This window comes from Myzus persicae, unplaced genomic scaffold (genome assembly GCF_001856785.1).
Source record: "Myzus persicae strain clone G006 unplaced genomic scaffold, MPER_G0061.0, whole genome shotgun sequence".
In the NCBI taxonomy this organism is placed as follows: Eukaryota; Metazoa; Arthropoda; class Insecta; order Hemiptera; family Aphididae; genus Myzus; species Myzus persicae.
The window spans coordinates 815,873-831,323 of NW_019104044.1; the positions used below are offsets into that span (position 1 = coordinate 815,873).

Sequence of the window (15,451 nt, forward strand, 5' to 3'; positions counted from 1 at the left end):
TTGATTTTAAAATATATAGTATATTTTAAAATCAATGGTTCTATGAACCAGTATTCGGTAACAATTATTATTTTATTAATAACAATAACAAATTAAATAGTAAATAAGTTAGAAACTCGATGACTGCCGACTGTTGACGTTGTCGTTTTGTGTTTTCGTGTGTCGACTATTAATTTAAATTTATAAAACTAAAAATTCTTAAATTTAAAGTAATTTATTAACTGTAAATTCATAATTATGGATACATTTGTCACAACAACTGGAAAGAGTATTGTAAAATCATCAACAATTGACCAAAAAGATGATACTTGTTCTGGATCCGATCACAGTCTCACACCAGAGTACAAAAGAATTAGACAAGGTGATGGTAAGCAAAAGAAACATCGGAAACCATTATTCGGTAAGTCCTGGGAACAGAATCCAAAATTTTCTAAATGGTTAAGACCTGATGAAAAATCAAACACAAATGCTAAATGTATTATTTGTAATACAGTTTTGGCTACAGATATTTCTTCACTAAACTGCCATTTAATTAACAAAAAACATAAGTTAATGTCTAATGGTGTTTCAACAACTTCACCAATTTCTGATTCTTTTAAACCAACAAATATTTCTTTACTTGAAAAAGTAAAATCAGCAGAAATTAAACTTACTGCTTTTGTAGCTGAGCATAATATTTCTTTTAATACAATGGACCAAATAGTATTTAATTGACAGTTGGGTGCAGACAAAATTCAGTATTTTAACTGATGAGTCTACTGATATTAGTTGTATTAAACAAGCATGCATTGTTGTTAGGTACTTTAATCGAGACATCGGTAGAATTGTAACTTGTAAGCCATTTTTTTTAGCTATCCAATGTATTTGAACCCAAAAATTATCAAAAGGCCCATGAAGGTGCTACAGGCCAAAATGTATATGATTGTTTGTATAAATCATTTGCTGACAATAATATACCATTCAATAATGTCATTGGTTTTGGATCAGATGGGTGTAACTCAATGATGAGTGCCCATAATTCTTTCTGTTGCTAGCAGAATGAGAGAAAGTTGTCCTGGTATAAGCATATGGACTTGCATATGCCACTCGTTACACCTTTGTGCAAGTGAAGAATGTAAGGTTCTTCCAAAACGTTGTGAAGATTTAGCGCGCAACGTTTATTCATTTTTTTTCAATGCGTTCAAAAAGATGTGCACAATTTGTGCAGTTTCAAGAATTTTGTTCTACTCCAGTACACAAACTTTTACACCCTAGTCAGACAAGGTGGTTGTCTTTGCACTTAGTTGTATCTAGAGTGCTAGAATAATGGGATGCATTACTTTTATATTTTAAAGATAAGCATTTAAATGAACACCTAACAATAGCAGAATCAGTATACAGCACACTTACAGATCCTCTCATAAGACTTGTATTTTTGTTTTTAGATTGGGTCTTGCCAAAATTCACCTCATTCAATTCTTTTTTCCAAAGCTCCTCTGTAGTGATAACTCAGTTACACGATAAAATGATGTCTACTTATAAAGATATTTTATCATGTTTTATGAGTCCAAATTATATTAACAAAACTCCTGTTAACGACATTGATCCAGAAAATGATGAACAATATATACCTTTTACACAAATGTACCTCGGCATAAGAGTATGAATATTATTCGTTTTAATTGATTGATATCGCCTTTTAAACGTAGGCGTATATACAGAGGCTGGAGCCACCCCCCCTGTACCAGCTGTGCGCATGTGCCTTCAAAAAATGTCAGGATAAAAATATCAGTGTATCAGAAATCAGAATATAGACACATAATACATTAATTTAGTTTACATTTTGTATATTATGTAATGTTAATATTATATTACAAATTACAATAATTTATTGCACAAGTTTCCTCACCACCTTAGCACATTAAATGAAAATCGATATTATATCAAACTTCTTAATGTTGCATGAGGTATTGTACGTGGCGCGTTTTTTTTATCGTGGTTTCCCCAAGTTTAAACTTTAGGCCTAGGTCCACGCTGAGGAGAATGGTCGAACTGTCGGATATTTATAATAAGGGGTACGGTTAAAATTGTAACTTGTATATATTATATACCTATTGTGTATTCTAGGCTAAATTTACTGATAATTGTTTTATAATTGAACTTTGGTTTTATAAAATATCAGTATCCCTCTTCTGACCGACAATTTCCCATTACCCTCATTGCCAGTGTTGAATTCAAGACGTGTAAAATATTATCCGTAGTCCAAAAAACGGGAATATTGCCGTATCTGGCATAAGTACACAATACAAATTTATAAAAAAAAATTTTATTTACTCCACAAATAAAATATTGATATATTTTTTTTCTTTTTTCCCTATTATACGCCTCGAATTCTATGGTTATTGGTGTTTCTGAAGTACATTACATTTTAAAGGATTATACCGCATATTTTAAATATTAATATATATTTTATTTGTGGAGAAATTTAAATTCTTTTATACTGTTGTATAATCCCGTCCATATCGATATATTTATGTCTACTAAATTCAACACTGTATACATTTTTACCTGGAAATAAAATATATAGTATAATATGATACTTATACATGTATACGTAAAATGCAACTTAAATTAAAATACCTTATAGCTAATATTAAAGCTAATATTTGTAAATAACTAATAATTACAATATTTCTATTAATTTCTAAAATAACATTGATAAACAAACTCACCTATAATTAAGTATATTATTACCACTCTCGTTTTAATATTCGTTTAACAAAAAGAAACATTTTTTTTTCACACGTATCATTATTAATCCATTTTACATTCAACTAAAATGTAGTTGTTTGTCCAAGTCATGTTGTTTGTCTTGTTTGTCTTTCTTGAATATAATAGCAAGAATGATGTGTATAAAATATATCAAAACGTAAGAATAGCCAGTTTTATCACGATGCATCCTTGAAAAACTATTCGCTGGAAATAAACGTTGGCAATTAGAATAAAAACATTTAAAATTTTAATTAATTTTCGAAAAACAAAACAAATAAAAAACAGAGAGTGAACTAAAAATGAAAACAATTGACAGTTAAATGATATAAAAATATAAAAAAAAAAATAATAGAACTCGTTAGTTTGAATTCAAATAACAGACTGGCTGTCGTCAGTTGATATAAATTATAAAATAAACAAACTATTATAATATATGGTATGTTATTTGTAGCCAACAAAGTTTTATTATTTCACTAGTATTTTTTTATGCTGTTCAATATTTCAAATTTCAATTATAGAATTATGTTAATGCGGCGCATTAGATATGCAATTCAGGTACATCATCACCGCGTGCGGCGACTTTGCTCATAATACTACTTTCGGATTTCTAGGATTACATGTAAAATACTCCCCCCCCCCTCCCCCTTCAGCCAGTAAAAGACAGTAAGCAATAATGCAGTGGATTTTTCTTATATTAAGTTACCCCGTCAAATATAATATGTACTTGAAAGAACTCGGTGTTGACATTAGTTAATCTATTTTTATATGCTTACAGAAAGTAACAGTGAGAACTGACACAAGCATATTATATTATATTGTATATTTTAAATTTTTTTACCACCACCCCTTCATTGAAATAAAATAAGCAGCAGGGGACATTAATAATTATTAATTACTGGATTTGTCATGAATTCATGATATTTGTGCTGAGGTCTTACGATTTTCTCCCACCTGGGCCCGACCAAACCCCAATTTCAGACATGAAGCAATTGGTTCAAAAAACCCTATATTCCGCGGCCACTGTAGCACAAGTTAATATTTGTTAAATTATTAATTGAAATATGTATAGTTTGAATATTTAATTACCTTGTAAGAAAAAATAGGTAAAATAGGTATATACACTATGCATTACGATAAAGTTAAAGCTCCTGCAAAGCCTATCAATTTTTCACTAAACCCACCAGACTGACAGTAATTAATGTACTTCGAACGGTTTGATTTAACATATTTTCAAATTTCTTAAAATTGCTGGGAATTTTAAAAACCAGGCACCTTAATAATATAATCATGTCTTTTCACATTTCAACTAGGCGGTATATTATATTCTTCCAATATAATTTTTATTTTTGCACTAAATTAGAAATCACAGAATTTATTAATATGAAAAGCTAATTAACTTTTAACTGATATTTTAATTAAAAATATAAGTTGGCCTACATAAATTTTAAAAAATAGGTATTATTAAATTAATTGTTTGAATACTTCATACCCGCTACGCGTATAATAATACGTGTAGTTGTGTAAGTTATCATCTTATAAAGGCTGCGCAGTTTTCAAAAATCACGCCACCGTATACAAAAAAAGCAAGAACAAAATCCATTTAACCTCCTAGGCCAACCAAGCCCTCGTTTTCTGAGATCCACTGCAGTTCTAATCAACACAGCCAATCAACCACCATAGACCCATCAGTTAAACTATCCAAAACTATCAGCGAAATTTCAAACATTTTTCGTCCATTAATTAAGTTACTCTCGACGGTTCTGGATAAACTAAACTCTACGTTATCTACTCCTCTCAGGAGTCCTCAGCCATCCATGACACCTCATCACCAGCTAAATTAATTTAATTATAATATATTTGTTATTTTAACTTCCCTATTTTATATAAATTATGTTATTATAACACTACTTATTGGAATAAAAATCTCTGAAGTGGTGCCAATCCGCAGCAGTTTCGGACATCGGCGGCGATTGGATACAGACATTGCTGACGGGGTGGATATTACAAGACAGATGGTATTCACAACTATAAGTTATGTACGTCGGTTGTCGTTTGCGCATCACTATTGATATAATTTTGACCACCACATTCAGGGGAGCGATTAACGTACCTAGGTATTGGTTTTACAATGATATATAGTTTTTTTTGTGTCTGCAACCATCGCCCTTGTGGAACAGTAAAAATGTTTTATTCTTCAATCTCAAATCGCAACACTCTTGGTTATGTCCTTGTTATTAAATTGTATTTGAGTAAAAAAATTATTACAAAATTCGCACGCAATACAGTTTTAAAATGTATAATGCAGGTATTCTTTAAATTATGTACCTGTTTAACTACAGGTTCTGGTTTTCTACTAAGTTATTCATAACTAAATGTCGGAAGTGTTTTGTATACTTAATATTCGATTTAGGTCATACATTCTATATTTTATATTAGTATTGGCTTCTTTTCCTTTTTTTTAGTTTTAATATTAGACTTCCTGGTGTAGGTAATTTATTTAGATCATACATTTTACATAAGGGTCACTGAAAAAATATTTAACATTTAACTATGAATTTGTATAGACATGCAAATAAAAAAATATATCATTAGTACATGTTAAATATATTTCCTGCAATAGTTAGTCGTAGTGCGTAAGCCAATAAGGAAAGTTTACATAAGATGTATTCGACGTTCAAAAAGTTTTTTAAAAGAGGTATGTATATAATAGATAAAAATATCGGCGATTGTAAACTGCGCCCAAAATACAAGTAAACACAAAATCATACATGTAAGCTGCGCCTGAGTTTTTAATTTTCATCAAGTGTAAAAAGGTGACACGTAAACTGCGCCCTGGTAAAATTACAGGTAAAATACTTATGGTGATATAATATTAGTATTTTGGAAACTATATTCACAAATAGATTTTAAGCAATTAGTATATGATATTGTACTTTTATCGGAGAGTAAACATATAACGAGTGGTATATAATAACCGTTGATAAAACCATGTATTGTAAACATTTGTGTAAAGTATTTAGGGCAGTATGAAAATGCACCACCCATGTACAACCATTTTGATAACGCAAGAGCTTTTAAATTAGAAATGCAACTGAAAACAACATATTTCAACTCCTTGTTGTTTATTAATAAAAATAATTTATCTCTTTTTGTTTGAGCACCGCGTTCGTCAAGAATTAATTGAATTTCTTCAATTGATTTAGGGAATGGAGGCAATATCTTCCTTATAGCATTAGGTACATATATTTCTTTTACTATGTATATTTCTTTCGCTTAATGATTCGTGGTTATGGTTAAAACTATGTTCAGTGATTCTGTCGTCATCACCTACCGTTTTTAAAAATGCTCTGCAAGTTTTGACCGTACATCGCCACTTAACCTCACCCCAACTTAGAGGCCGATTCATTTTACGAAACTTAAAATTAGAAATAATTTTCAAGCATTTTTCGAGCTGCGAATTGTTATTGTTATGAATTGTTCGGCCATCGTAACTTTACTGATTAAAATGAATACGATATAGGTACTAGCAGAACTATGCAGGAAGTAGTGATAACCATCAGTTGTCGTATTACTGCAGTATAGATATTTGATAACGTGTTGGTATTTCTTGACGAAAATAAAATTTCTGTGATATACTTGAGAAAGTACACAATCGTCAAACATAGAGACTTTAATAAGTCAAAATTTAATAAGTTAATAAGTCGGGCGCAGTTTACACTATACCTTTTTAACATAGATAAAATTTCAATTTACAAAAAAAAAGATCATTTGGACGCAGTTTACGTATGCCCCAAAATATAAATATAAACAACCCAATATAATATGACAATGGAACAGTACAACTACAACAAACTCGAATTTTTATGACAAAAATGTTTTCCTAAGTAAATTGTATTACCTATATCATATTTATATTGCTATAAATTAATTAATTTTTTCATAATATAAAAAAATATATATTTTAAATTTTTCTTTTGAACTTATGCCCAAAAACTATATGCATTAGCTATTTTTAGGGGGAACGGTTGGTTTGGAACATGTATTATATGTGTGGCGAGGATTTTGTTGCTGAAAATCTAGGGTGACCCATCCGGCAGCTAGCAACGCCGGCCGTACCGGTCAGAGCGTTTCCGCAGATTGAGCGTACACGACCGCGCCTCACCAGTCACCAGGCTACAAAATATATATAATATTATACCTTAATGTATAATAAGAATCACGCATACTACGAGTTACAGATTAGAATATAATCGTAGTGGTAAGAGAAATTAGTATTTATTGCCATCGGTTACTCGGGCAGACGAGGTAATACGCGTGCATTAATTGTCGCGTTTATGATTTCGAATAAATAGATTATATCGTGTTAAAACAAATATGAGAGTTGAATGTATATTTGTATCTTACCTACATAGGTACTCAAAAACTACTTCGCCGACTTTGTGAAAATTTCAAGTCATTCTTGGAGATATTGGGAAAATGTAGATCGTATAATTTGAACTACATTCGACTTATAGATCAATTATAGTGATATTTTCATTCCACCAAAGGTAAATTGTCGATCTCTGTCAAATTAGCTTAGAAAGCAAGGTACACCAAAACCAAGATACACCTAAATAGCACTATGTTCTATGTTTTTTCAAGTACAAAGTCGGGTTACACAACTAAAAATGGATGTTGGCTCATCTGAAGTCAATAGGCTCAAAAACTTCTAGACCGTTTTCAATAAAAGTTATGTCAATAGGTTTCTTGAAACTTGGAGGATGTTATAATATCTTATTTTTTCAACTCGTATCAGTAGATAAAGGGTAGATCAGGCGGGACAGTTGGGTAAAAAATTGTTTTAATTGTAATAGTATTTTAACTTGATTTATAACCATCTAAATCAATTCAATTTTTAATCACACACACACACACACACACACAACTATCCACTTTTAATCACATCCGGGTAATTCACGGACAGTCCAAAGTTTGTCAAAATGAGAGGAAAATTGAATTGACAAAATACAGTATTCCAGGGTATTAAAAAAAAAATTCGAACACAACACAATGTTTTATAATCACTTGCCTAAACGCATTATACTAAATTTCCCAAACACAGTGCAATTTTTAAAAATGTTGCTAAACGTATACTGTAGACCTAACCGTAGAATGGTGTAAATAGGTTTCTGGTTTAAAACGTGGCGTATTTAGGAATATGACCCCCCAGGACTCAGGTATTGCAGGTAGCGATAAAGTAGCATTCCAACAATATTAACAACCTATGTACGTGGAGCTTGGCGTGGCGCGGTTCACGCAACGTGATTGAGAGTATGCACCGTCCGCTGTCACTAGTTCCAGGATGGGTGACCACTAGGGTTCTTATGGATAAAAACTTTGCCACATATAAACAAGTTGCCAAATAACAGTACCAACGCCAAAAAAAAAAACAGTAACCCCTGCAATAGCTAATGGCCCAATTGGCTCCACTCAATTAAGGACAATAAAAAAGAAAAATCAATGTACCTTAAAATATTTTGAACATATCATTGTTCAGAGTAAGTCCTTCCAAATAATATTTTCAAACTACAACAAAATGATTATTCTTTGTTTAAATTATACAATTTTGGGCTTAAAATGTCTATAGTAAAAAACTGTGATCTCTTTTGTCTTAGAAATTAGAATAAGCTACTTATAAAAAACTTGTATTACATTTTCAAGCTTAAGCTATAAAAATTGAAAATTTTATTAAATATTAACTAAAATCAAAAATGTGAAAAATTTTAACATTATATTTGCAAATGTTCGTGATTTTGTAAATATTTGTAAAATACTTAAAATGCAGCATTAAACGTATTTTTTTTTTAACAAAGTTTTTAATTGTATTCTATCTATTCAAGAATAAGCTTAATTGATGGATAATTTTGGATAAAACAATGACAAGAATTACTGAATGAAAATACCTCCAAGTGGAGGTTACTTTGCAGTATCCAATATTCAAATCCGTGTAATGTACTTATGTCTAGTCCCGTAGATCTCATCTTAATTCTTTGCTAATACTTTATCTATTCAAAACTAACAGTTTCATAATTATATTTTTTTTTACAGATCGCACCGATAAAACCGAACTAAATCCGACATTTAATGATCATACTGCGGCCATTAATTTGAAAATGTTGAAGCAATTTGGTTTTTATCAAATGTTTGATCCAAACAGCAAAAAGATATTCGGTTGGAATGTTAACCAACTTTCTTTGATTGCACTTATCGTGATAACGCAGTGTCTGCTTGGTCTAGGGAATTGTGGATTTTTGTTTGAGTTGGAAGATCCAATGAATAATATTGATTTATTTTTGAACATCTTCTCTACATCACATAGTTGTTTTATTACATGGAAAATGATCATACTTATGTTTAACAAAAAGAAAATTCTAGACCTTTTGAACGTTACAGATTTAAATTTTTTGAAGAGCCAACAGTGTTGTAATAACAATACAATATTACACAAACATCGTAACAGAGTATTAAAACTTACAAACTTATATATCACTATCACCATTGTTTGTGCCATTCAATGGATTATATTTCCAATTATGGTAAACTTTTTCATAACGAACAAAAAGGACAATCATCGCATAGATAGCATTATCAACAGGCGGTATCCTGTAGATGTAAAAACTTTTAATAAGTATTATGGTCTATTTTTTGTAATCGAAATGATAATGGCAATACAATCAATATACTTAATACCGATGGTCGATATATTATTATTGTCTATCGGTTGGGCGATAGTTGTTCAATACGAAGTTCTGGCTTTAGCGTTTATGAACATGATGGATAATGTAATTCTTCAAAAAGGTGAGACTAAATTATTTGTCATCATTTTAAAGAATATATATCTTGATAAAATGCTGAATAGCCAATTAATTGGGTAACGTTCTGCTGTACAATAGATGTCTAGAGTCACTGTAAATTGTAATGAATGTGTTGAATTGAAATTCAATGATATAAAACCATTGTATACGATAAAGGATTCTGAGCGAAGATGGTCGGTCTGTCAGCCTAAATTGTTTGTAGGTAGTGAGGTATAGTTTATGATATTATTGTGACTTGAGTAATTTATTGTACTATTAGGCATTAGATATTAGAACAATATTATGTTAAATTAATTTATGCCAAAAAATTACATTTGAAAATATCATTATTCATTATGTGTATCAAATATGATAAATTTGTCAAAATTCAAAAAAAATTTTTCTGTCATTACCTTTTGGTCCAGTAAAAATACTTCGATTTTCTTCAACAGCATCTTTTCTGGCAGAAAAAAAATCTAGTTAGAACTTTAAGGAGTCAAAAGTCAAAACTTTCCAATGTTTGTCAAAATCAGCAGGAAAAACAAGCAAAAAATTAAGGAAAAACGGGAATTTTTTCGATTTAAAACGAAGTTGCACTCAGGTAGTCAATACTGTAACCAAAAAAACTGCAAAATATATATGAACTCAATTTTTTTATAGTTATTTTATGTTCAAATTTGGATGAAATTGACTGATAAACGGTCTTTGCTCTGACTCGTTTTTCGTATACCATGATTTTATATAAGTGAATTCAAATTTAACACCATCCATTAATATGACCAACTTGTAACCGACTGTAGAGTAGAACGAAATTCACTTAACCATTTTTTTCTTTTTTAAACCGTAACGATGAGTGTCATGACGAGCTGGTTAGGTTATACACACATTTTATTTTTCAGATCATGATTATGGTGTTGTAGGCGACTATAAATATTTTAAATCGATTATATTTGATCAACAACAACTTTTTTTGTAAGTATATTTTTTATTCTAATATTATACAACTGAAAAAAAGAAGGATAATGATATTATCCATTTTACAATTTCACTTTCTCAGACAGTCAAGCTCATCAGGCCGACACGTTGAAACCACAATTCCTAAATTGTTTGTACTTAAATATTAGTTACCAATTGGCAATTTGTAATAACAATAAACAAGAAAAGTAAAATTTAAAAATTGCAATCCAAAATTTCACTCTTGAATTAATGTTGCACTGTTAAGGGTCTGGACTGACTTCATAAAAAAACTGAGTACAAGAAATTCTCATTTTTAGACCTTGTCATATGATCTATTGACCTATACTGAGTATGATATCCGTAATTTTTAAATATTTAATTCAGAAATAAAATATTTTATTATTACACAATACAAGTCAGGATTTATTATGATTTTTTGATTCTTCGAATTAAGCTTTATATAAAGCATATTGTTACTTAACATTACAATATTTTTTGTTTCTTTATTAATTAAGCATCAATTACATAAGTTATTAGCTTACAGTGTTCAATTAAACATTAAATATTATATACTATTATACAAATTGATATTTTTAAATATGAAATTATATTTTGAAAGTTCGAGAATGGACCAATTGCTTCATACAAGTTGTCCGGAACGTTGAAGTCTTTTCTGGCTTCATCGAAGTTGGGGCAGTGGATGGTTATATGCTTGATGGAGTAGTTTGTATTACATGTTGGGCATATGGGTGGATCTATCTTTGTCATAAGATGTCCGTGTGTGAGTTTCGTGTAACCAATTCTGAGTCGATTAAGAATTACGTCATTTTTTCTGTTAAGATTAGTGTATTTCGTCCAAAGTTCAACAGAGTGCTTAATTTCTCTTAATTTATTTTCTTTGGTCGTTTGCTAGTGAGAGTTCTACAGATCTATACAGTATTTTTACATTTCTTTTAATATCTACGAGTGAGTAAAAATGAATGATTTCACTGTGCAGCTTCATCTGCCTTCTCATTTCCCTTTATGTTACAATGACCTAGGGTCCATGTAAATCTAATATCTTTGTTTGATTTGGAAAGAAGGTTACTAATTGAAAGAGCCAAGTTAATATTGGTTCAGTTAACGTTTTGGATTGCAGATTTACTAAGGCACTCTGAGTGAGTCAGAAAATATATCTATTTTTGTATTATTGATCTCTAAGGCTAATTACTGCAATACTACTATGATTTATATGTGCTGTACATTTCACAGATTTTAATGTTTTTTAATGTATTTAAAATTAATTTTTTTACATTTATTTTTACAGGAAACTAAAATTATATTTTCTTATTATGAAGCCTATTGTTTTAATTCAAGTTGCTCACTCTTCGTGCATAATCATAATGTTGTTGAATTCATTCATTATAATGGTAATACTGTATAACAGGCAACAATGTATCAGACTTAACGTGTACCTATGGCATAAGTCAACCTTTTACTATACTACCTAACCAATAATTAAAAATGTACATTGTAGCGGGAGTTACCCGTTTCCGCCAAAATAATATTGGCCGTTTCCGCCATAGCCCGTTTCCGCCATAGCCCTTTTCCGCCAAAAACGAAAAAGGTTCGATTCCCGTTTCCGCCAAAAGACATTTCCGCAAAAAAAGTTTGGAAACCAATGATCTTAATTTTTAAGCAATATTTATGTTTTGGTATATATAAAATAAAATAGTCATGTAAAATGTAGGTAATAGCAATGACATTTGTAAATAATTGCGAAATTGCAAATAGGTACAACAATATATAGCGAATATATTTTTGTGAAAAGACGTATCCGTCAATTTAAGAACCATGTAAAAATCTTACATATTCTTATCATATAAAAATATTTTTATTATTATAAATTATAGTACAAGTAGATAATAATAATACATTATATTTAACTATTTCAAATTATAATACAAGTATAGGTCAAATATAGTCTCAAATCTCAATAGAGTTTTGAAAAAACTTATCGTTATTTTTAAATAATTAAAAATGTCATAAAAAATATTAATTATTATAATACAAGTATATGCCAGGTTTTAAAAATCACATTCTTAAGTATAGGTTAGGTTTTAAAAATCATATAATTACAAGAAACAGTTTTGACAAACTCGTACCTACTAATTTCATTTTCATAAGAATTTAAAATTTGTCAGATAATTATTGTGTGCGAATTATAAATAAACTATGATACAGTGTATACTTCCTTCCGTTATCGACGATTATCAACAATTATCGAAGATTATCGCTGTATATATTGTTGTACCCATTTTACATTACTATTTTATTTTATATATACCGCAACATATATATTGCTTATAAATTAATACTATTGGTTTCCAAACTTTCTTTTGCGGAAATGTCTTTTGGCGAAAACGGGAATCGTACCTTTTTCGTTTTTGGCGGAAAAGGGCTATACCTAAATCAGGGAACCGGTTTTTTAGCGGAAATGGGCGATGCCCATTGTAGCTATACCACCTATTACATAATATGGTAGGTAGGTAGGTATTTTAATAATTTGTGTATTTTGCCAATAGGTTTTCTTCTCAACTGAAACATTTACTTACATAATCGTAAACTCATTTAAAATCGGATCTGCAATTATCTTTTTATGCATAGAATTATATCTGTATTGTTGTTTATTTGATAATATTAACTTAAAGGTTGGTATCTAAATATTACAATATGTTTAAAATTGAAATTTATTATTTCGAGTTTAATCGACAATAACAAACTTACATTACCTATGCAGAGAGAATCTGTCAACCTTGGGATATCTTCATGTAATTGGTTAAAGATGGATTTGAAATTCAAAAGGTTATTGTTATTAACCATGAGGATAAATGATGCCAATCAAATAACGATGAAAGCTTCGACGAAAAAAATTGTCAACTTACAACTATTTGCTAACGTACTTATTAATTTATTGCTTGGCGGCTAATAATATATCAATAAAAAACATTATTTGAACCGATGCTTTAATATTTCTGTTCAATTTCAGGTTTTGATGACGTCCTACAACATTGTATCCGTTATGATGAAAGCAATGCGAAAATAGAAAGACTCTTCAGTCTCCACGCAATAAATAATCAACTACTTTTCGATAGTTCTCAACAGTTTTCAATATTTATATAGAAATTGCACTTACAAACAATTAAGCAATTCACCGATATTATTCTTTTAAGATAATAAACCTATAGGTTTATCTATGTCGGATTATACAATAATTTAATTGTGTATAGTAGTACACTAGTACCTAACTTGTCATAAACTCGTATCTAAAATCCTCAAGGTCCACACACAAATACAATTAGTAATCAGCTAGTATCTGTATTGGCACATATACGGGGGTACCTTGCACCCCCAAGTCCTTTAATTAGCACCTCCAGTCCCCAGATTATTTGAAGTTAAAAATATTGTTTAAAGTGTGGTTATAGCATAATATATAATATTCATGTCATGCACGCGAGATGAGCTTATTCACTAACGGAAATTGCTTTGCGATACAACGACCATGAATATTCTCGAGCGGTTAAATTTTTTTTTTTACAAAATTCTATATTACGCTAACTGTTATAATATTAATGAACAATAAGCTTTTTTTTTTTTTATTATAGCTTCAAGTTTACAACTCATATAGCTCAACAATTATATAAGCAAGGTACAAATAAAAAATAAAACATTACAATATTACTACAATTTAAACATAGATTTTATATAATAAAGCCAGCATCCAAAATAAACTTGATAATACATTTAATCGTAAAGATGCAATTAGTATTGAGGATAGAATGGAGATTAAAAGGACAATTGAAAGAATTTAGAGAATTAATTAAGTCTAGACGTTCGGTTATCAGAGCAGGGCAATCGAATAATATATGAGATAAATCGCAAATATGTTCATCGAGATGCAGTGTACAGAAGGGGGAGTCGTTTAAGCCGAGTTTGAACGAATGATTGGGTAATAGAGAATGTCCAATACGTAATCTGTTAAATTGTATAATATGTGATCTGTGTAGGTCTAACTTGCTGAACCAGATATTGTTAAGAATATTAGGAGTAATGTCTCTATACCTAGACGCAAAGTTACCAGGTAAATTATTCCAGTATGAAGACCATAGATTGGTTGTGTAACGTTTAATAAAAGGAGTAAAGTCAGAGTGCGGAAGTAGAGTAACAGATGGGAGGATAATGTTAGATGTGGATTTAGCAAGATTGTCGACAAACTCATTGCCATGAATGCCGGTATGACCGGGAATCCATATGAAATGTATAGTATAGTTTAAAGAATTAAGATTGAAAATAAGTGATTTTATACGTAGAACAAGTGGGGATAATTTAGAGCGTAGAGGGTTTGAGTTTAGGGCTTGAAGACATGACATGGAGTCGGAAGCTATTAGATATTTGTTAGGAGCAAAGTTAAAAATGAGTGTTAAAGCATCAAAGATGGCGTAGCACTCGGCTGTAAAGGAGGAAGACGAAGAGGGGAGATTATTTGAAAAAGAAACACGTAACTCTGGAATAAACAATAAGCTTAAGTGATAAAAATAGAACAGAACAGACGGAAGAGACCACCCATCGGAGGTACTTCAGCATGAATATAAATTTATATTAAATTAATTATTAAATAATAATAATAATGGTACCTACTACAATGAGTACATAGTAGTTATAACTTATAAGTAACAAAGATCATAGTAGTAATGATACATTTTTTTTTTTAATATTATATAAGCAGGTCACGACACCATTGTCTTTTTAGTCTTTAGTGGGAATTTCCTGGACTATTTGCGGATGATAGTTGGTCGATAAGGGGATTACAATGATGTGTTAACTTTTTATTGAATCATTTATAGTGGAGCTTGGCTAGTTCAGTGACGGTG

The 15,451-nt window shown here is 30.3% G+C and overlaps 1 protein-coding gene across 1 annotated transcript; it reads left to right on the forward strand.

Annotated features, from left to right (window-relative positions):
- Positions 1 to 237: 237 nt before the first annotated feature.
- LOC111037989 lies at positions 238 to 13,626 on the forward strand. Its single transcript, XM_022320891.1, has 9 exons — positions 238 to 400; positions 494 to 702; positions 852 to 993; positions 8,839 to 9,588; positions 10,484 to 10,556; positions 11,848 to 11,950; positions 13,106 to 13,231; positions 13,321 to 13,479; positions 13,570 to 13,626. Exons 1-9 carry the CDS (start codon positions 238 to 240, stop codon positions 13,624 to 13,626), a joined length of 1,782 nt encoding a protein of 593 aa, XP_022176583.1.
- Positions 13,627 to 15,451: the final 1,825 nt, after the last annotated feature.

Excerpts from the sequence above, each read along its gene's own strand:
- LOC111037989 (XM_022320891.1), top strand. The coding sequence starts at position 238 with ATGGATACATTTGTCACAACAACTGGAAAGAGTATTGTAAAATCATCA. Across the intron at positions 401-493 it reads ACATCGGAAACCATTATTCG|TTTTGGCTACAGATATTTCT; the intron begins GTAAGTCCTGGG and ends TTTGTAATACAG. Across the intron at positions 13,232-13,320 it reads TTGATAATATTAACTTAAAG|AGAGAATCTGTCAACCTTGG; the intron begins GTTGGTATCTAA and ends TTACCTATGCAG.